The sequence below is a fragment of the Lissotriton helveticus genome, chromosome 5_1 (genome assembly GCF_964261635.1).
Source record: "Lissotriton helveticus chromosome 5_1, aLisHel1.1, whole genome shotgun sequence".
NCBI classification, from domain to species: Eukaryota; Metazoa; Chordata; class Amphibia; order Caudata; family Salamandridae; genus Lissotriton; species Lissotriton helveticus.
Genome location: NC_136065.1, coordinates 1,368,271,074 through 1,368,285,483, shown reverse-complemented (window position 1 = coordinate 1,368,285,483; position 14,410 = coordinate 1,368,271,074). Strand labels below are relative to the sequence as shown.

Here is a 14,410-nt window from a genome sequence, read left to right as displayed (position 1 = left end):
CGGCTTCCCTCCTCGCTCGCTCGCATTCACGCCCCAGGCCCGAGGACCTTCGTTTTTTTTTCTCGGAGAAATGAAACAAGGCGCTTTTGTCATTTAAGCTTACAACTAAGAGCTGCTCTAAGGATCGAGGCTCGACACCAGCTGCAAAATCTTGCCATCACTCTTATGTCGGACTAACAAAAGCGATGACACTGTTTACACGGCCACATGGCAGTGTCGCATTGAGATCCATGCACAGCCCATGGGCCTCCCACCAGAGCATGAGAAACCCACACGTGTCCCTTCGCTCTGACTATACCCGCACCTGCTCCCCATGTAGCGCGCTCTGCCCTGGTAACCCCTGAAACAATGCCAAGCTCGGGTGGCTCCCCCGCCATCTTGATTTATTCTATCCTCTCGCAGCTTCCTGTCCAGACTGCTTTATCTGGGTGGGTAAGGGAAGGGGCTGGTCGGAGCATGTGTCGCCTCAACGCCAGGCAAGCTCCAACAAGGCACAGCCTCAGATGCGAAACAGCACAGAACGTGAATAAATATACATGTCCAGCAGAAGGTATGCACACCGTAATGTAGCCCAGCAAATAATTTATTTTTACAAATATCACTTACTTTAAATCTCGAAGTTTTTCAACCGTAGTTATTTTAATAACACTGTGATGATGAAAAGCTTACCCAACAACGCTTTAAAAACACAAAAATAAATAAATGCTTTTATTTGAAGATGCAATTTACAGATTGACCAAAGTTCTGTAAAACGGATGCACAGCCGACCACACTATCTTACTGGCGCAAATTTAAATCTCTCATCCAAATGTAGCCCTCTCAAAGTACGTGAATGCAAACCACCATAATCTCTATATTTCAAAACAAGCGTATATTGTACGACCCGTACAAATGTGCTTTATACATCAAATAAATCACGTTAGTGCCACTCGGTTGCAGGAAACTGACATTTCAAATAACTACAGTAAAAAAAAGTAAAAAATGTTTAAAAAAAAATTCTCAACTGCAGTACTTAGTAGAAAATAAATATTTCCTGTTTTGAATGAATCCTACAATTTCATATTCACTCTCCTCATTCAGTCAGGTACCGTGAAAGGAAACAATTTCCTTTTATCACTGCTCAACAAAGGATTGCAACTAATTCTATATGAACATAGATCTGAGCAAACACAATCATTGCCCGTTGCAAAGTATTACATGCAGATCTACCCAAGATATCCACTAACAAGATATACAGACCTGCTGCAAAACATAACAAGCATTGGCATAGCCAATAGGTCTCGCTTGTGGGACCTTATAAGTATTTAGTTACAAGGATATTGTGCTGCAAAACAAAATACTTATAAGGTCCCACAAGCGAGACCTATTGGCTATGCCAATGCTTGTTGGATATGTACTTTCCTTTGTTTAGGATCTGGCTTAAACAGTTGTTCCTCCTCTACAACCTTCTTTGGCATCGATTTGTTCGGTGCCGATAGGGGTTGTTTCGTGTGTTTTGCTTTAGGAGGCGTTATTGAGTCCTTTGGCAAAGTTTTCGGTGCCGAAGGTGGTCTTGGCTTGGTAGGAGTTTTTGGTACCGAGGTTGGAGATTTGGGAGTGGAGACAGGTCCCGTTGGCCTTGTGGCGTCGGACTCTGGTTTCCCATGCTTATCTTTGGAACCGGAAGGCTTCGGAGCCGGAGCGTTTTTCAGATCCGGTACAGTCTTAGGCTTCGGCACCGAGGTGTCCTTTGGTTTGGGTGCCGAAGGATGTTTGTCTTTAAGCACCGAAGGGCGTTTTGGCTTCGGTGTCGAGGAATCCTTCGGTACCGAAGGATGTGTTTTCTTCGGTGCCAATGGGAGAGGTGGAATTGGCACGTGTGGTCTTGTCAGTGCCGAGGCACTGGAAGGCGTGGTTGTTTTCCTCGGAGCCGAGCCAGAAGGCGGGGCGTCGGAGGGGGTATTTCGGTCTCGACTGGGCCCCATGGGCGGAGTGCTGACCGTTGCCTTTGGTTTGGGTAGTGTTTGTTGTGCAGGGGTAGAGGTACTCACGGGTTGTCGAGATGGAATCTAATCGTCCGAGTCCTCTGCCCCCATATGATCTGGAGATCAGGCGAGTCTTCCTTGGTGACGAGTGGAGCCTCGTCCTCGGAGATATCTTCGAGTGGGTCCTCGTCCTCAGAGACGTCTTCTTCGACGATCTCCTCCTCAAAGATGGCCTCGGGTGTTGGTGCTGATCTCCTCATCTCGTGTCGATGCGCCCTCCGATCCCGAATTGTCTTCTTCGATCGGAAGGACGCACAAGCTGTGCAGGTCGACTCGTCGTGTTCCGGCGATAGACAGAGGTTGCAGACCTCGTGATGGTCGCTATGAGGGAACTTTGCTCGATATACCGGGCATCTCTTGAATGGAGTTCTGTCCATGAGGCGTAGGCAATACGGCGCCGATAGGCCCAGCGGCCCGCGTCGACGCACCATGATGTAATTGATGTCGAAAGTTGTTTATTCGATGTCGATAATGTTTGTTATAAAGTTGTTCGCTTCGAAGTTGCAGATAAAGTCTTTTCTAGCCGGAGCGGAAAACTTTCATCCGAACCCAGTGGCGGAAAAAAACTATCTGAGGATGGAGTCGATGACCATGCGCAGTATTGTTCAAGGGAGGAGTCACCTATCTCGTGACTACAAAGACTTCTTCCAAGAAGACAACAACCTGCAATCATCCGAGCCCAACACCAGGTGGCGATCTAATGCACAGTATTCGATCTGCAGCTCATATGCCTCGAAAAGGCCTGTTGGGTTTTTTCTTTTGTACACTTCTTAGCCTGCAGTCTGAGTGTGCGCTGGCCTCGGGTGTGCCAACAACCACCACAGATGGTGAACTTGCAAGATAAGCGGGGGTGTTGGTTGTGATGGCTTTGTAAATTACGCCAGTGGTTTTGGAGATGGTGAGGGGAGGCGAGGCGAGGAGAACCGGTGGAGTTCAAACAGAGTTGGGAGTGATATGATAAATTTTCTACAGGCCCTGGAAGAGACATGCTGCGGCGTGTAGGATGCCCGTAAGAGATACCAGTGAAGAGTCTGGGAGGACAGGGCATTACCACCAACCAGATGCAGAATACAAAGGTTTTTGAAGTAGCTGTTTTGAAGAAACTCTTTGACTTTCTTAAGAAGACAGAGCTGGTACCAGGCAGTTCTCCTTGAATTTGGAATAGCACCGCTTAAAAGATAAATCCAAACAGCCAATGATATCAAATTTAAAGTCCTTATTGAGACGCTGAGTCTTGATGTATGCTGAATGCTATTGCTAATGCTATTTAATGTTCCTTAGAAAAATGAAGACAGCCAGCCAGCTCTATTTACCCTGTTGTAAGGGTGGTGCTCTTGGACAGAGGGCACTTTTGGAACTGGCACGTAGAACGTAAAAAATTGTTGGTTTGCACAAGCATCAGGGTTTGGTGGCTTTTCTTGTTTCTTTATGGGTCCACTGTCCAGTGAAAGTGTACAACGGGTACCAGGCAGTCTTTGTTTTTTGGCAATGTGTTCCATGAAAGAGAGGTTGGTGCCCAGGGTGAATCCAAGTGATTTGGCATTCAATGAGAGTTGGGGTACGAAGCCATGTCATCAAGCCAGGTTTGTACTATATTTAGTTTGTTGTTCCTGGCAAATAATGGGAATATGGTCTTGGTAGGGTCATGCTCTAGGAAGTCGCCTACCATCCAGGTCTGGATGATGTGCAAGCAGTGTTTGAGACTTAGGAAGTCTGAAACAGAGCAGTCTTTCAAGTGGAGGTGTGTATCATCAGCATTTCAGTGAATCTTTGTGCTGTGAGGAATGGTTGGACATGGAATGTGGGCCAAGTGACTGACAGGCGCTGTGTTTAATTCAAGCATTTCAGCATCACCTTGTTGTTGTGTGGCTGCCTTAAGTGTGACGGGTATGCCCAGATATGGGTTCAGTTGTCACTGTGCCATAGAACTCAAATTCAAGTAGGTCAAAACCAGTCTGGAGTTCCTTGTGATCCCTTCTGACAGTACGGAACTGAGTGTTCTTATGAGGAGTGGTTCGGTGCATAAGGTAGGCCTTAGTCAAGATTGGCATGGTGGGTGAAAAACAATGACCTGGAAGCAGCCACAAGCGATTGCCAGTGGCTGCATTATTAGCTTGTTGAAGTTATCTGCAAGTACAGTACCAAGCGGCTCCATGTAAAAGTTTAAGATGACAGGAGACATTAATGAACCCTAGGGATTCACCATGTGGTAGGGATCCTTAGTGATCTGGAGGTGTCCATGTGAACAAATTGGTGCCAGTTGGAAAGGTAGGAGGAAAACTAGTGTAAGACATTGCCAGTGATTCCCATTTGCAACTCGAGGGTGCGCGTGAGGGTGGGAAAGTTGACTATGTCGAAGGCAGCTGAGAGGTCTAGCAATAGCAGGAGGCAAAGGCCATCATCTATGGTCAAGAGGGCATCGTCTACAATGTGTAAGATGGCAATCTCAGTGCTCTAGGGTGATCAAAAGCCAGACCAGTAGTCATGCAGGAGATGGTTAGCACTGAAGTGATTTTTGAGTTGAATATAGACTGCTTTTTCAATTATCTTGCCGATGAATGAAAGGGCAGTGATGGACTGCCAGATGGCAAGGTCATCAGGATATAGTGTAGTCTTAAGAGCTCTGGGAAGATACCATGAGTGAGGGAGCTTTGACAATGGTAAGGAGGGATAAGAGGACATCCCCAGAAAGCTTTGATGAAGGACGATGGGAAGACATCTCCAAAAGAGGTGGCTTTGAGGCACCTGAGTAGGTCTGTCAAATATGGGAGGGATAGGACTTTAAAGGTTGACACTGCAGAGCTCTATGGGAAGGAGCAAGTGGGAGGAATGAAACAGGCTTGATATTGTTGATGTGCTGTCCATTCTATATCCTCCTCACCTACTTCCTGTCCGCATCTAAGGTGGAGGCGGTGCCCATGCACATTGTGGACGAAGGAAGCAGTCACAGCACATCCTGTAACTTTAAGCTTCTTTGAAGAAAAACAAGCTGCAATGTCAGAGCCCAATACTAGATGGCAAGAGTATGCCGATCATGGTTATATACAGCCACACGTGCTACTAACAATGTTCAAGTCATGATCAAGCAAAGGTAAAGATACAAGGAATAGGTCTCCTACCCTCTCACTTCTACCACAAGAATGCATACAAGCTCACTACTTTCTTGTACCAGTCTTACCTCTGGGTTTCTCAGATGTGTGGTCCTCTGCCTCACTATGGTCAATGGAGATGTCAGAAGAGCTGCGGCGATTCATTAGTTGCTGAGAGTCCTGGGAGGGCACACCTTTGCGTGGTCGGGCCTGAAAACAAATTTCACCTACTTTAATAAAGGTAGAGGACTCAATACAGAATGCTCATGATCTTGTAACATCAACAACTTGAAAAAGAGAAGTGGCCATTCAAGACAAGAGCCACGAAGGTTGACGATTAACATGTTTGGGTATTGAGAGTCTGTTCCAAGTGCTGGAAAGTGAACTACTGCAGTTTATTTCCAGATTCAGGTGTTATAGAAGGTGTATTTGTGTATTGATACTGTAATGAATAACAGATAGGAAAGGTAACAGATAGAGGTTCAGCAGGCCAATCCAAATTTTAGGGCTTTTGATGTTTTGGAAAGTGTATCTGTTGATCACAAAACTAGGATGACTGGGGGTAGAAAAGGTTATAATTAAGCTGAACGGCAGAAATGTGTGTGATTACAGTGCTGGCATGCAAAGGGGAACATGAATAGGAGGATGGTAGAGATAGAAGAGTTACAAGAATGAGAGAATAAAGCTGCAGGAAGGACAGAGGTAACTTGACACAGCTATGTGTTTTCTGATGCTGGAATTAAAATTGTGCTTGGGATCAGGAAATGGGCACTTTCAAAACCAGGAGCAGGCCACAATGTCAATATGTTGAAGGAGTCTTGTCAATTAAAGCAGAGGTATGCTTCCGTCTAATCCTGTTAACTACACCAAGTTACACCAATCTGTGGAAACAAGTGCTGCACAGAAAATGGTGTATACTAATTGCCTTGCAATATTCAATACCGCAAATTAGGACACTTTGTGCTCACCTGAGGCTGGAAACCAAGGACGGCTGTGGGAACTAAGATCTCACCTGAGGATGAGAAAAAACAATAATCAGGATATCACTACATTGTATCACAGCTACAGAGCATCTGTTCAAAAACCAAGAACAGCTCATTTATGAAGACATTGGGAGTGTCTTGAAAAAGATACATGCAAGCGAAGAGTCTAAACTTATACCCCGACTCCAATGTATGCATGTGTACTACTAAAGCAGAACCCAGTTAAATGATGCACAGGCACACAGCTGTCAGATCACAGAAAGAATAAAGTAGAATGACAAAAGGAAGACTCACGTAAAGTGAGACATATACATGAAGCAAAAAAAAATAACATTTGGTGGCTTGAGAAAGCTTTATCCACTAGTTTGAAAAACACACGGATGGGTATTGTGACCAATACAATGGTTCCTCACCAGAGTTGCTTGTGGCCTATCGCAGTGCCTCAACGTTGAACGGATTGAAAGGATTACCAAACAGCCAAAATTGCAAGTTTCCCCTACTGATCGGGTTAAGGGGTACTGGGCACTAAAAGTTGGGCATTCAAAGCCTTACTAGACCTCTTATATAGGCAGATGGAGTGGTCAAGCCCTAGCTCATGTGAGGTGAAGGTTGATTCTGATACAGTATGTAATGACTATTGCAATCACAATAAAAAGGAATGACAAATTATCTACCTTTGCTTCTTCCCTCTAATGTGACAGGTCTCTTGGTCTTGGCCGTCACAAGAAGTTCATAAGGATTCTCATCTTCTCCCTCTGTCGTACTGCCTCTGCTTTTCCTCCTGGCTCCAGTAGCCTAAAATTAAAATGTGTCAAAAAGACTGAAACGTAATTCTTTGAGTAAGAAATCCTTAGAACTAATACACAAAAAATCTGCATAAGCAAATCGTTAAAGTACGTATAATTTTTCCGAAGCCATAATTCATTCAGTATATGCACCCTTGAAAGATGTGTCTCGAGACTGCAATACAGTAATATAAGGCGAAGGATGACAGACTGCATTGCTCACAGTCATCGCTGAGAACAAAACCTTTACAGTCTTTTGTAGGACGTACGAAAGCTTTAATAGTTTTTAAAAACATTTCTAAAACTTTGTCCTGTGCCATGGATTAAGACGTGATGTGCACTTTTTATATATTAAATCTTACATTTTGCAGTAATCGAAAGGTAATGCCAAGTGTTTGCGGTGCAAACTTTTTTTGAGGCACTGAACTTGTTCACAGGCATTATAGTTATCTGTGTATGGTCAAACACAAATGTCATCTCTACAAACAAGAGCTGCTATTAAGACGAGATATTTCATTTAGAAGTCTAAAGGGAAGATCTTTTTAATTGGTTGTGGTAATCAAATCTTTAGCTTCCTTCCCCCACATTTTCATTTAGATAAAACTGTCTCTAAAGAGCACAATAGCCATGGACCAGTTGTGTATATATAAAACAGGAGTTGCACAGAGCAAATACGTGAAGTGAGTTAGCCTAACGGCACGTTCTAAGATGAGGGTACTAATTCCTGACGAATAAGTTACTTACCTTCAGTAACGCCTTATCTAGCCGCAGATTGCTTACCTTTGAATTATCCCCAAGCGCCAGACTGGATCCAGAATATGTCTACAGAAGTACCTCTAACCGTCCAAAGAGGGTTCGAGTGACCCCGCAATGACCTCATCCACTGGATGTGACATCAGTAGAGTCCATATAAGCATCAGTTTCTTCCGCTATAGATATCCAAGCAATACCATCCCTGAGGAGGGTGTGCGAACTGATTCCAAGAAATATCCCGACTAGGCTATCTGGTCTGCAGAAGAAAAAGAAAGAACACTTGCCAGGAAGGGAGGGGTGGGAGAAAATATCCCACCAGAAAACTCCGGGAGAATCCTGTACAGAAATGAATCCGCAGCCGTGCAAATAAAGTAGAGAAATTACATGGCAGAAGAACACGACAACTGGAAACAACACTCCATATAAACATAGCACTACAATGTCCCCCAGGAGGGCAACCGGCACTACAGACCGAGGCAGAAGGATAACTAAAGGCTATGGACAACGGCTAAAACTACTGGGCCAAGCTCCCAGCCATAGAAGTAGGCAAGGCAGATGGCTCCAATCAATAGCTGATAAAGCATCGCGAGAAACAGCAACAATCATGGCCATCGACCACATTAGGCGGAGGAAACGCTTCGAGAGAAAGGAAGCTCTCTGGGACTATGCAGCCTAGGATCCCAAGAAAACGAAGGTATAAAAGATATATATATATATGGAGAGGTATGAAAATAAATATATATATATATATATATATATATATATATATATAAAATGAATGAACATAAACATATACAGAATTCACACTGTACAATAATAGGTGCCAAAGAAGGGTACATACAATTACCAGAACAGAGGCCATGGGCTGAAGGTGAGACAATGGCAAAATGCAAACCAGCCACATAACATCGTCTAAAGGTAGAGGATGGGGCGGAAGTACACACTCCAGAAAGCCAAAGGAGCAGACAGAAACAGCACTACCGACAGAACGGTAGTTAGGCAGTCGAGAGACAATTGAAAAGAAACCGCAGGGGAGAAACAACCCCGCTAAATTAGAGAAATAAAGACCACAATGGAGGACCAGGAAAAAGGGACCGAGGTGGATGGGGTCAACACCTAGTAACAATGTGGTTGAGGATCCTGAAGCCAAGATCATACTCAGTAGCCAATTAGTACAAGGGAGACGAGCACCCAGGGGTGAGAAATGCAAACGCACTTGCAAAAATTGGAGGAAATTCCCAAGAAGAGAATCCTAAGGGATTACAACTTCTGTATGATCTAACCTGGAGTGGACAGACATGGAACCTATGTCTAAGAAGAACGGAAGAGGAACAATCACCTTATACCTCCATAAAGGGCAGAAGGTACACCTGAAGAACAGCCTGGCCAATAACGAAAGGTTGGGATTCGCCTCAAGGGTGTAATGGAAGTGGCTCTAATCAAAAAGTAAAGCATTTCGCAGCTCTACGCAAGGCAGAAGCAGAGGAAAAACAGGCCATGCAGAGGAACAGTAGAACTAAGGAGGCCATGTGGCCTACTAATGCCAAGATACGAACAAGGGATGGCCACAAGGAACCTAAGAGAGAACAAGCATTGGCATAGCCAATAGGCCTCGCTTTTGGAACCTTCTAAGTATTTAATTATGCAGCACAATATCCTTGGTGCAACAACATTAACTTTTGCATGGTTAAACACTTATAAGGTCCCAAAGGTGAGACCTATTGGCTTTGCCAATGCTTGTTATTTATTGCTGGCGGGCCAGTGGGAGGGTGGTGTAGGGGAAAACACTGAGGGAAGGAGGACGAGTGTGGGGCAACACATACAAAGGCAAGTGTGTGAAAGAAAGTGCTATGATGCAGCTAGCACTGGCCGTATCATATTTTCTTTGTATTGTACTGCAGGAGGCAACATGCAGATGGTGGTAGAGGCAATAGGAGGGAGTGGAGGCAACTTGGAGTGTGAAGAAGTATACAAGGAAAACACCTGAAAAACGTGCACTCTTGTAGAGTAACTAAACCAATTTTTTTTTTTTTAAAGTAGTGAGAGGGGTCAAGCAATCGCACGGACAGCAGGAGAGGGATTGAATGGGCAAAGCAAACAAGTGCACAGGTGGGGGCAACCAACAACAGGTACAACATGAGGCAAATACTAACATGGAAAGTGGTTGGGGTAAGCAACAACATGGACAGAAAAAGGAGGCAACAAAAAAACACAGAAAACGGGTGAGAGCAAGCTATAACAGCAGGTGGAGGGCGAGAGGGGCAAAAAAACATTATGGAGAGCAGGTAAAGACAAACAGCAACATGGGCAGTGGGTGGAGACAAGCAACAACAGACAGAAAGATGGGGCAAGAAACAACATGCACAGGGTAAGAAAGACTATAAGCACATGAGGGAGCCAACTTGCAAACACAAACTTTCAAGGAGTGCCTCCAAAACACGAGCAGTGAAATAACACACGTTCTTTGGCCATGCTCCAAAATGCGAACTCTGACCTCACTCAGCATCTGTGATGACTCATTGCCTCTCACTCATCGTCACTGGGTCACTCCAGACCCATCAGGAGCCCGGTCTAGTTCACAATCATGGTGCAGTGTATTGATGTCAAAGTTGCAGTTATGTGAACAAAAGACGCCTTTCATTAACAACTAAACAAAAGAGGAATGGGCGTCAATTGAGGGTCACTAGGGGTAGCAGAAGCTACTCCTGAATGGATGGTTGCTACTCTCCTCAAGTAGCTTGTGACCCCTGCCGGCAAACCAGGCACATTCTAGGTGGATGTGTGTTTATGCACAGGGGAGCAGCATGTTCCCTGCTATTTACTACTGTATGATGAGTGCTGAGGTTTGTGTCACTGAGTGTTTTTGAAATAAATTCTTCCTGGACAGCCCCTGCAGTAGTTTGATTGTCTGAAACTATATGCATTTATTTACAGTGTTTTGTCTATTTGTATATTGTCTTTTATTTGTGTTGTTATGGTTGGTGGTAATAGTTCGTACAGCACTATATGTCGGCTGGAGTGCGCATGTGCTCAAAGTCCTGGGCCCAAGCTCTACAGACAGTTGTTGCTGCTGGCAGTGATCAAAGGTCAGCGGAAGTCAGATTTAAGGAGAGTGAGGGCAGCTGGTTGAGTTTAGCATGAGGGCAACATAAAAAGGAAGATGTATAAATATGGCATAGATGAAAGAAAGAAAAGACAGATCACCACAAAAGGAGGGTCTCCTGGTGGAGAGTCAGACCCACGGAAGCGTTGAACAGAAAAGAAAATAGCAATAAATGAGGAAAAACCCACAGGACAAACTTGAGAAAGAGAGGACGTAAAGACGTAGGAGCAAACAAAGAAGCTAGAAACGACTAAAGGAGAAAAGAGCGAAAGTAGAGGAAGAAAAATCACATGAGGGAGAGACAGGGAGGTCATCAGAAGACGTTGCAGGGAAGGATGTGGACAGCAATAGGAGAGCGGGAATTAAAGGTCAGAGAAAGAGAAGAGATAGAGCAACACTTCGAGTGAGAGACCGCGCACGTAAAGAGGAGGAAAAACGTGTAGGATGAGAGCAGAACAATATGGGAGAGACATAAAAGTTGAGAGGAAGAAGAGAGAGGGAAAGACCGGAAACTAAGTAGAAACACAGGTGAGAGAAAGAGAGAAAAGCCGGGAATAAGAGAGGAAGGACATCAAATAGAGTGTGAAAAGTGAATGGAAGCAAGAAACCGAGAGTGAGCTCAGCGAGCAGGAAGAGTGACAGAGGAGACAAGCATTGGCTGCGCGGCCGTGAAAGTGACACAGGCGCGCGGCCGCGAAAGTGATCGCGATCACGATCAAGCGCGGCGAGCGATGCGCTTAATGAGCATGACGAGGAAAGCCATATGGCGCCACTGCTCGTTAGAGCGCGCCCGTGTGCGTAACCGCAAGCTCTAGGCCACAGTGGTAGCATTTTCGGAAGCCCTTACTAAAAGTCTCGCCAGATCAGCGCATGCGCTGGCTCAGGCGAGACCTAAAAAGTGGCCGACAGGGGCTGGTCTCATCTGTGTATAGCGAGAACTAGCATAATAAGCGCTAACGCCTGAAGAGAGATAGAAGGAACACCACTCAGGGCGGACCTAGACAAAAACAGAAAGCCAAGAAACATACTCCTTCCCGTGCATCTGCTAGGAAGGAAAGGCATCAACAGAGTGGAAGGGAAGAGCCCTCTGGCCAGTGTGGAAAAACACTCAAAGGGGTGGCTGGGCAAGGCACACAAGACGGCCCCTGTGCACCATCTGCCGACTTGCAGCAGTGCACTAAGCACGGCATGTGGAGTCCTCTATAAGGTGTACAACGGCATCAAAAACCTCTGAAGGAATATCTGTAAGGCATACAGACTAAGTACACTGTCGGACAGGGAACACGGCAACAGTGCATCCGTACAATACCACAACACCACCGCAATCAGAACCTGGGTAGAAAGCAAAGACCGTGCAGCCACCGGCATGGACAACAGGTTCAGAAACTAGGACGTGCCCCACAGAGCACCCTGGGACCACAACCTGTCATTGACAGGGTAGAATACAGAAAGTAACTATGTGTCTGAGAAGAGCACCACAGACGGCACGTGAAGGGACAAGTGAAAAGAAGAAGCCAACTGACACAGCCCTATACCAGTCCCCACAGAAGGGAATGCAGGAGACCATTCCCAGCTCAAACAAGTACGGGGGGGACAGTATGGCAATCAGGCATTAATATTTCGCTGCACTCCAACAATCCCGAAAACAGGGTAAAGAGGAGTCAGCTTGATAGCCAGACTGACCATTGAAAGGCATATCCACGAAGGCGAACTGAACAGCCTCAGAAAAAACAGAGGTATGTAGCTAGGCACCTCGGCGAAGAGCCACTAAAAGGGCATGGCCCGCCCGACAGAATCTGTGATATTCATATCACACAAATCAGTAATGTAGCCACCTGACTACCATCCTGGATCAGCGGTCACAAGAGTCATCAGGAAAAGAGGGGAGAAGGCTTGAGACCGAATCCCACAGCACATGAGAAAAACGGCCCAAAACACAAGCGGTATTAAGAAACTGTAAGACTCTGCATTTGGGTGTTCAGAGCAAGTTCAATTAAAGTAGCTGGAGTATAAATACAATTATTAAAAGGTCTAGTAAAAGTATAGCCCTTGACTGAAGTGCTGTCACAGGCAGCCTTGTAAACCTATTCCTGGTTCACAAGATAAACGCCCTCACAGTATGTCGCTGCATGAGGCAAGTACGTCTGCTGCCATCATTCCTTATTGAGACCAAAAAAGTCCCTCTACTTTGCCATTAAATTAAATCTCCGGACAAAGGCTGCAATCCCTGAAAAGGCAGTATTCATTTTTATTAGAATCTACCGACTGAAGCAAGCAGATATTTAATAAAATTAGTTGGTGTAGCCACAACCTTATAAGACACTTACAAGTTTTAGCTTAAATACCTGCAGGAGTTATCATGCAATATTGCTGGGGTTTGACAGGAAATGCACCAGGTACAAATAAGGTGCAGAAGATCACACAATTTGTTATTAAAATAGACAGTTACCTGGGCATTTGCTCATTAACCACAGCAAGAGATCACAGGCATAATGATGAAGATAATGGAAAAGGATGTGAGGCTACAGGCGTGCATGCTCACACAGTTCATGAATGTCTGCATGGGCTACAAATCTTAGGCAATCAGCATGAGGCGTATAAGTAAGCAGTATGGCAATTTGCCTTGCTTAGCAGACATCCAAACCAGTTGGAGGACTGGATGAATTGCTCAATCACTTTAACAGAAAGTTGAGGTAACAGAGCCTCAGCTCTCTCACAAGATGAGTCTTTATAGATATCTGTGAAAAAAGAATTAAACAGCACTTGTGACGGGCCACTTGGCTTGTCACATGTGCAGGTATGGTCTAGCTGCAAAATAAATTCACATTTTAAAAGATGAATAGGTTGTGAGTTGGTAGACATACTAAATACAGACTGATATTTGAAGCAAGCAACTGAATTCAACCACAAGCAGCTCATGCACTCTATGTTAAGAAAACAATTCAATCCACAGCATATTTTCTTTAAAATGTAATCAGCAGAGTATTCATTAACGTTCAATTCAAACTTTTTTTTTCTACTTGTATCTACTAAATTGGTCTCCTGAAACACTGGCCACTGGTTTACTTGTTCATAAGTTTGGAATTTGTGTTGGAAAGTTGGACACTGATCTCTTCTGGCCCTCTAAATAATTCTAGGCACTCTAGACGTTGTACAATTTTAGCTGAATGTGTTCTTTGAAGTGAATATGCATGCATTAGGTGTAATACCATGTTTAATTGTGAACAAGATTTGGATTCATTTGGACACCGGACTTTAATACGGAATTCATTTTATTTATTTATGGTATTTATAAAGCGCTCTGCAACCCTACGGGCATCCTGGCACTATCAAGTATAACTGGAACGGTATGCATCATGGGATTGGATAGGTGGACATTTTATTCTGGGGCAGTTAGACTTTAGGGAAGAGCCATGTTTTTACCTTTTTTCGAAAAGCCATCAGTTCGTCTGTTTTCCTGATAGCAATAGGGAGGCTATTCCAGAGATGGGCTGCCGCTATACTAAAGGCTCTACCACCATAAGAGGCTTTCTTGATCCTGGGTATATTGATGAGGTTAGTGGAGGAGGATCGAAGGGTCCGAGTGGGTTCATACCATTTGAATTTGTTTTGTAATGGTAAGGGGCCCATCCCATGCACTGCCTTAAAGACAGTGCATAGGGATTTAAAAAGG

General features: G+C 44.7%; 1 protein-coding gene across 22 annotated transcripts in view; it reads right to left on the bottom strand.

The window, feature by feature from the left end:
* Window positions 1-14,410, bottom strand: part of ANKS1A (ankyrin repeat and sterile alpha motif domain containing 1A) — a 1,080,152-nt gene that overhangs the window by 528,334 nt on the left and 537,408 nt on the right. For all 22 annotated transcript variants that reach the window (XM_078644289.1, XM_078644292.1, XM_078644288.1 and 19 more), the window contains 3 exons: window positions 6,771-6,891; window positions 6,082-6,125; window positions 5,203-5,323 (listed from right to left, as the gene is read on the bottom strand). In XM_078644289.1, the coding sequence (XP_078500415.1) occupies window positions 5,203-5,323; window positions 6,082-6,125; window positions 6,771-6,891 (286 nt within the window). The remainder of the gene's footprint in view (window positions 1-5,202; window positions 5,324-6,081; window positions 6,126-6,770; window positions 6,892-14,410) is intronic.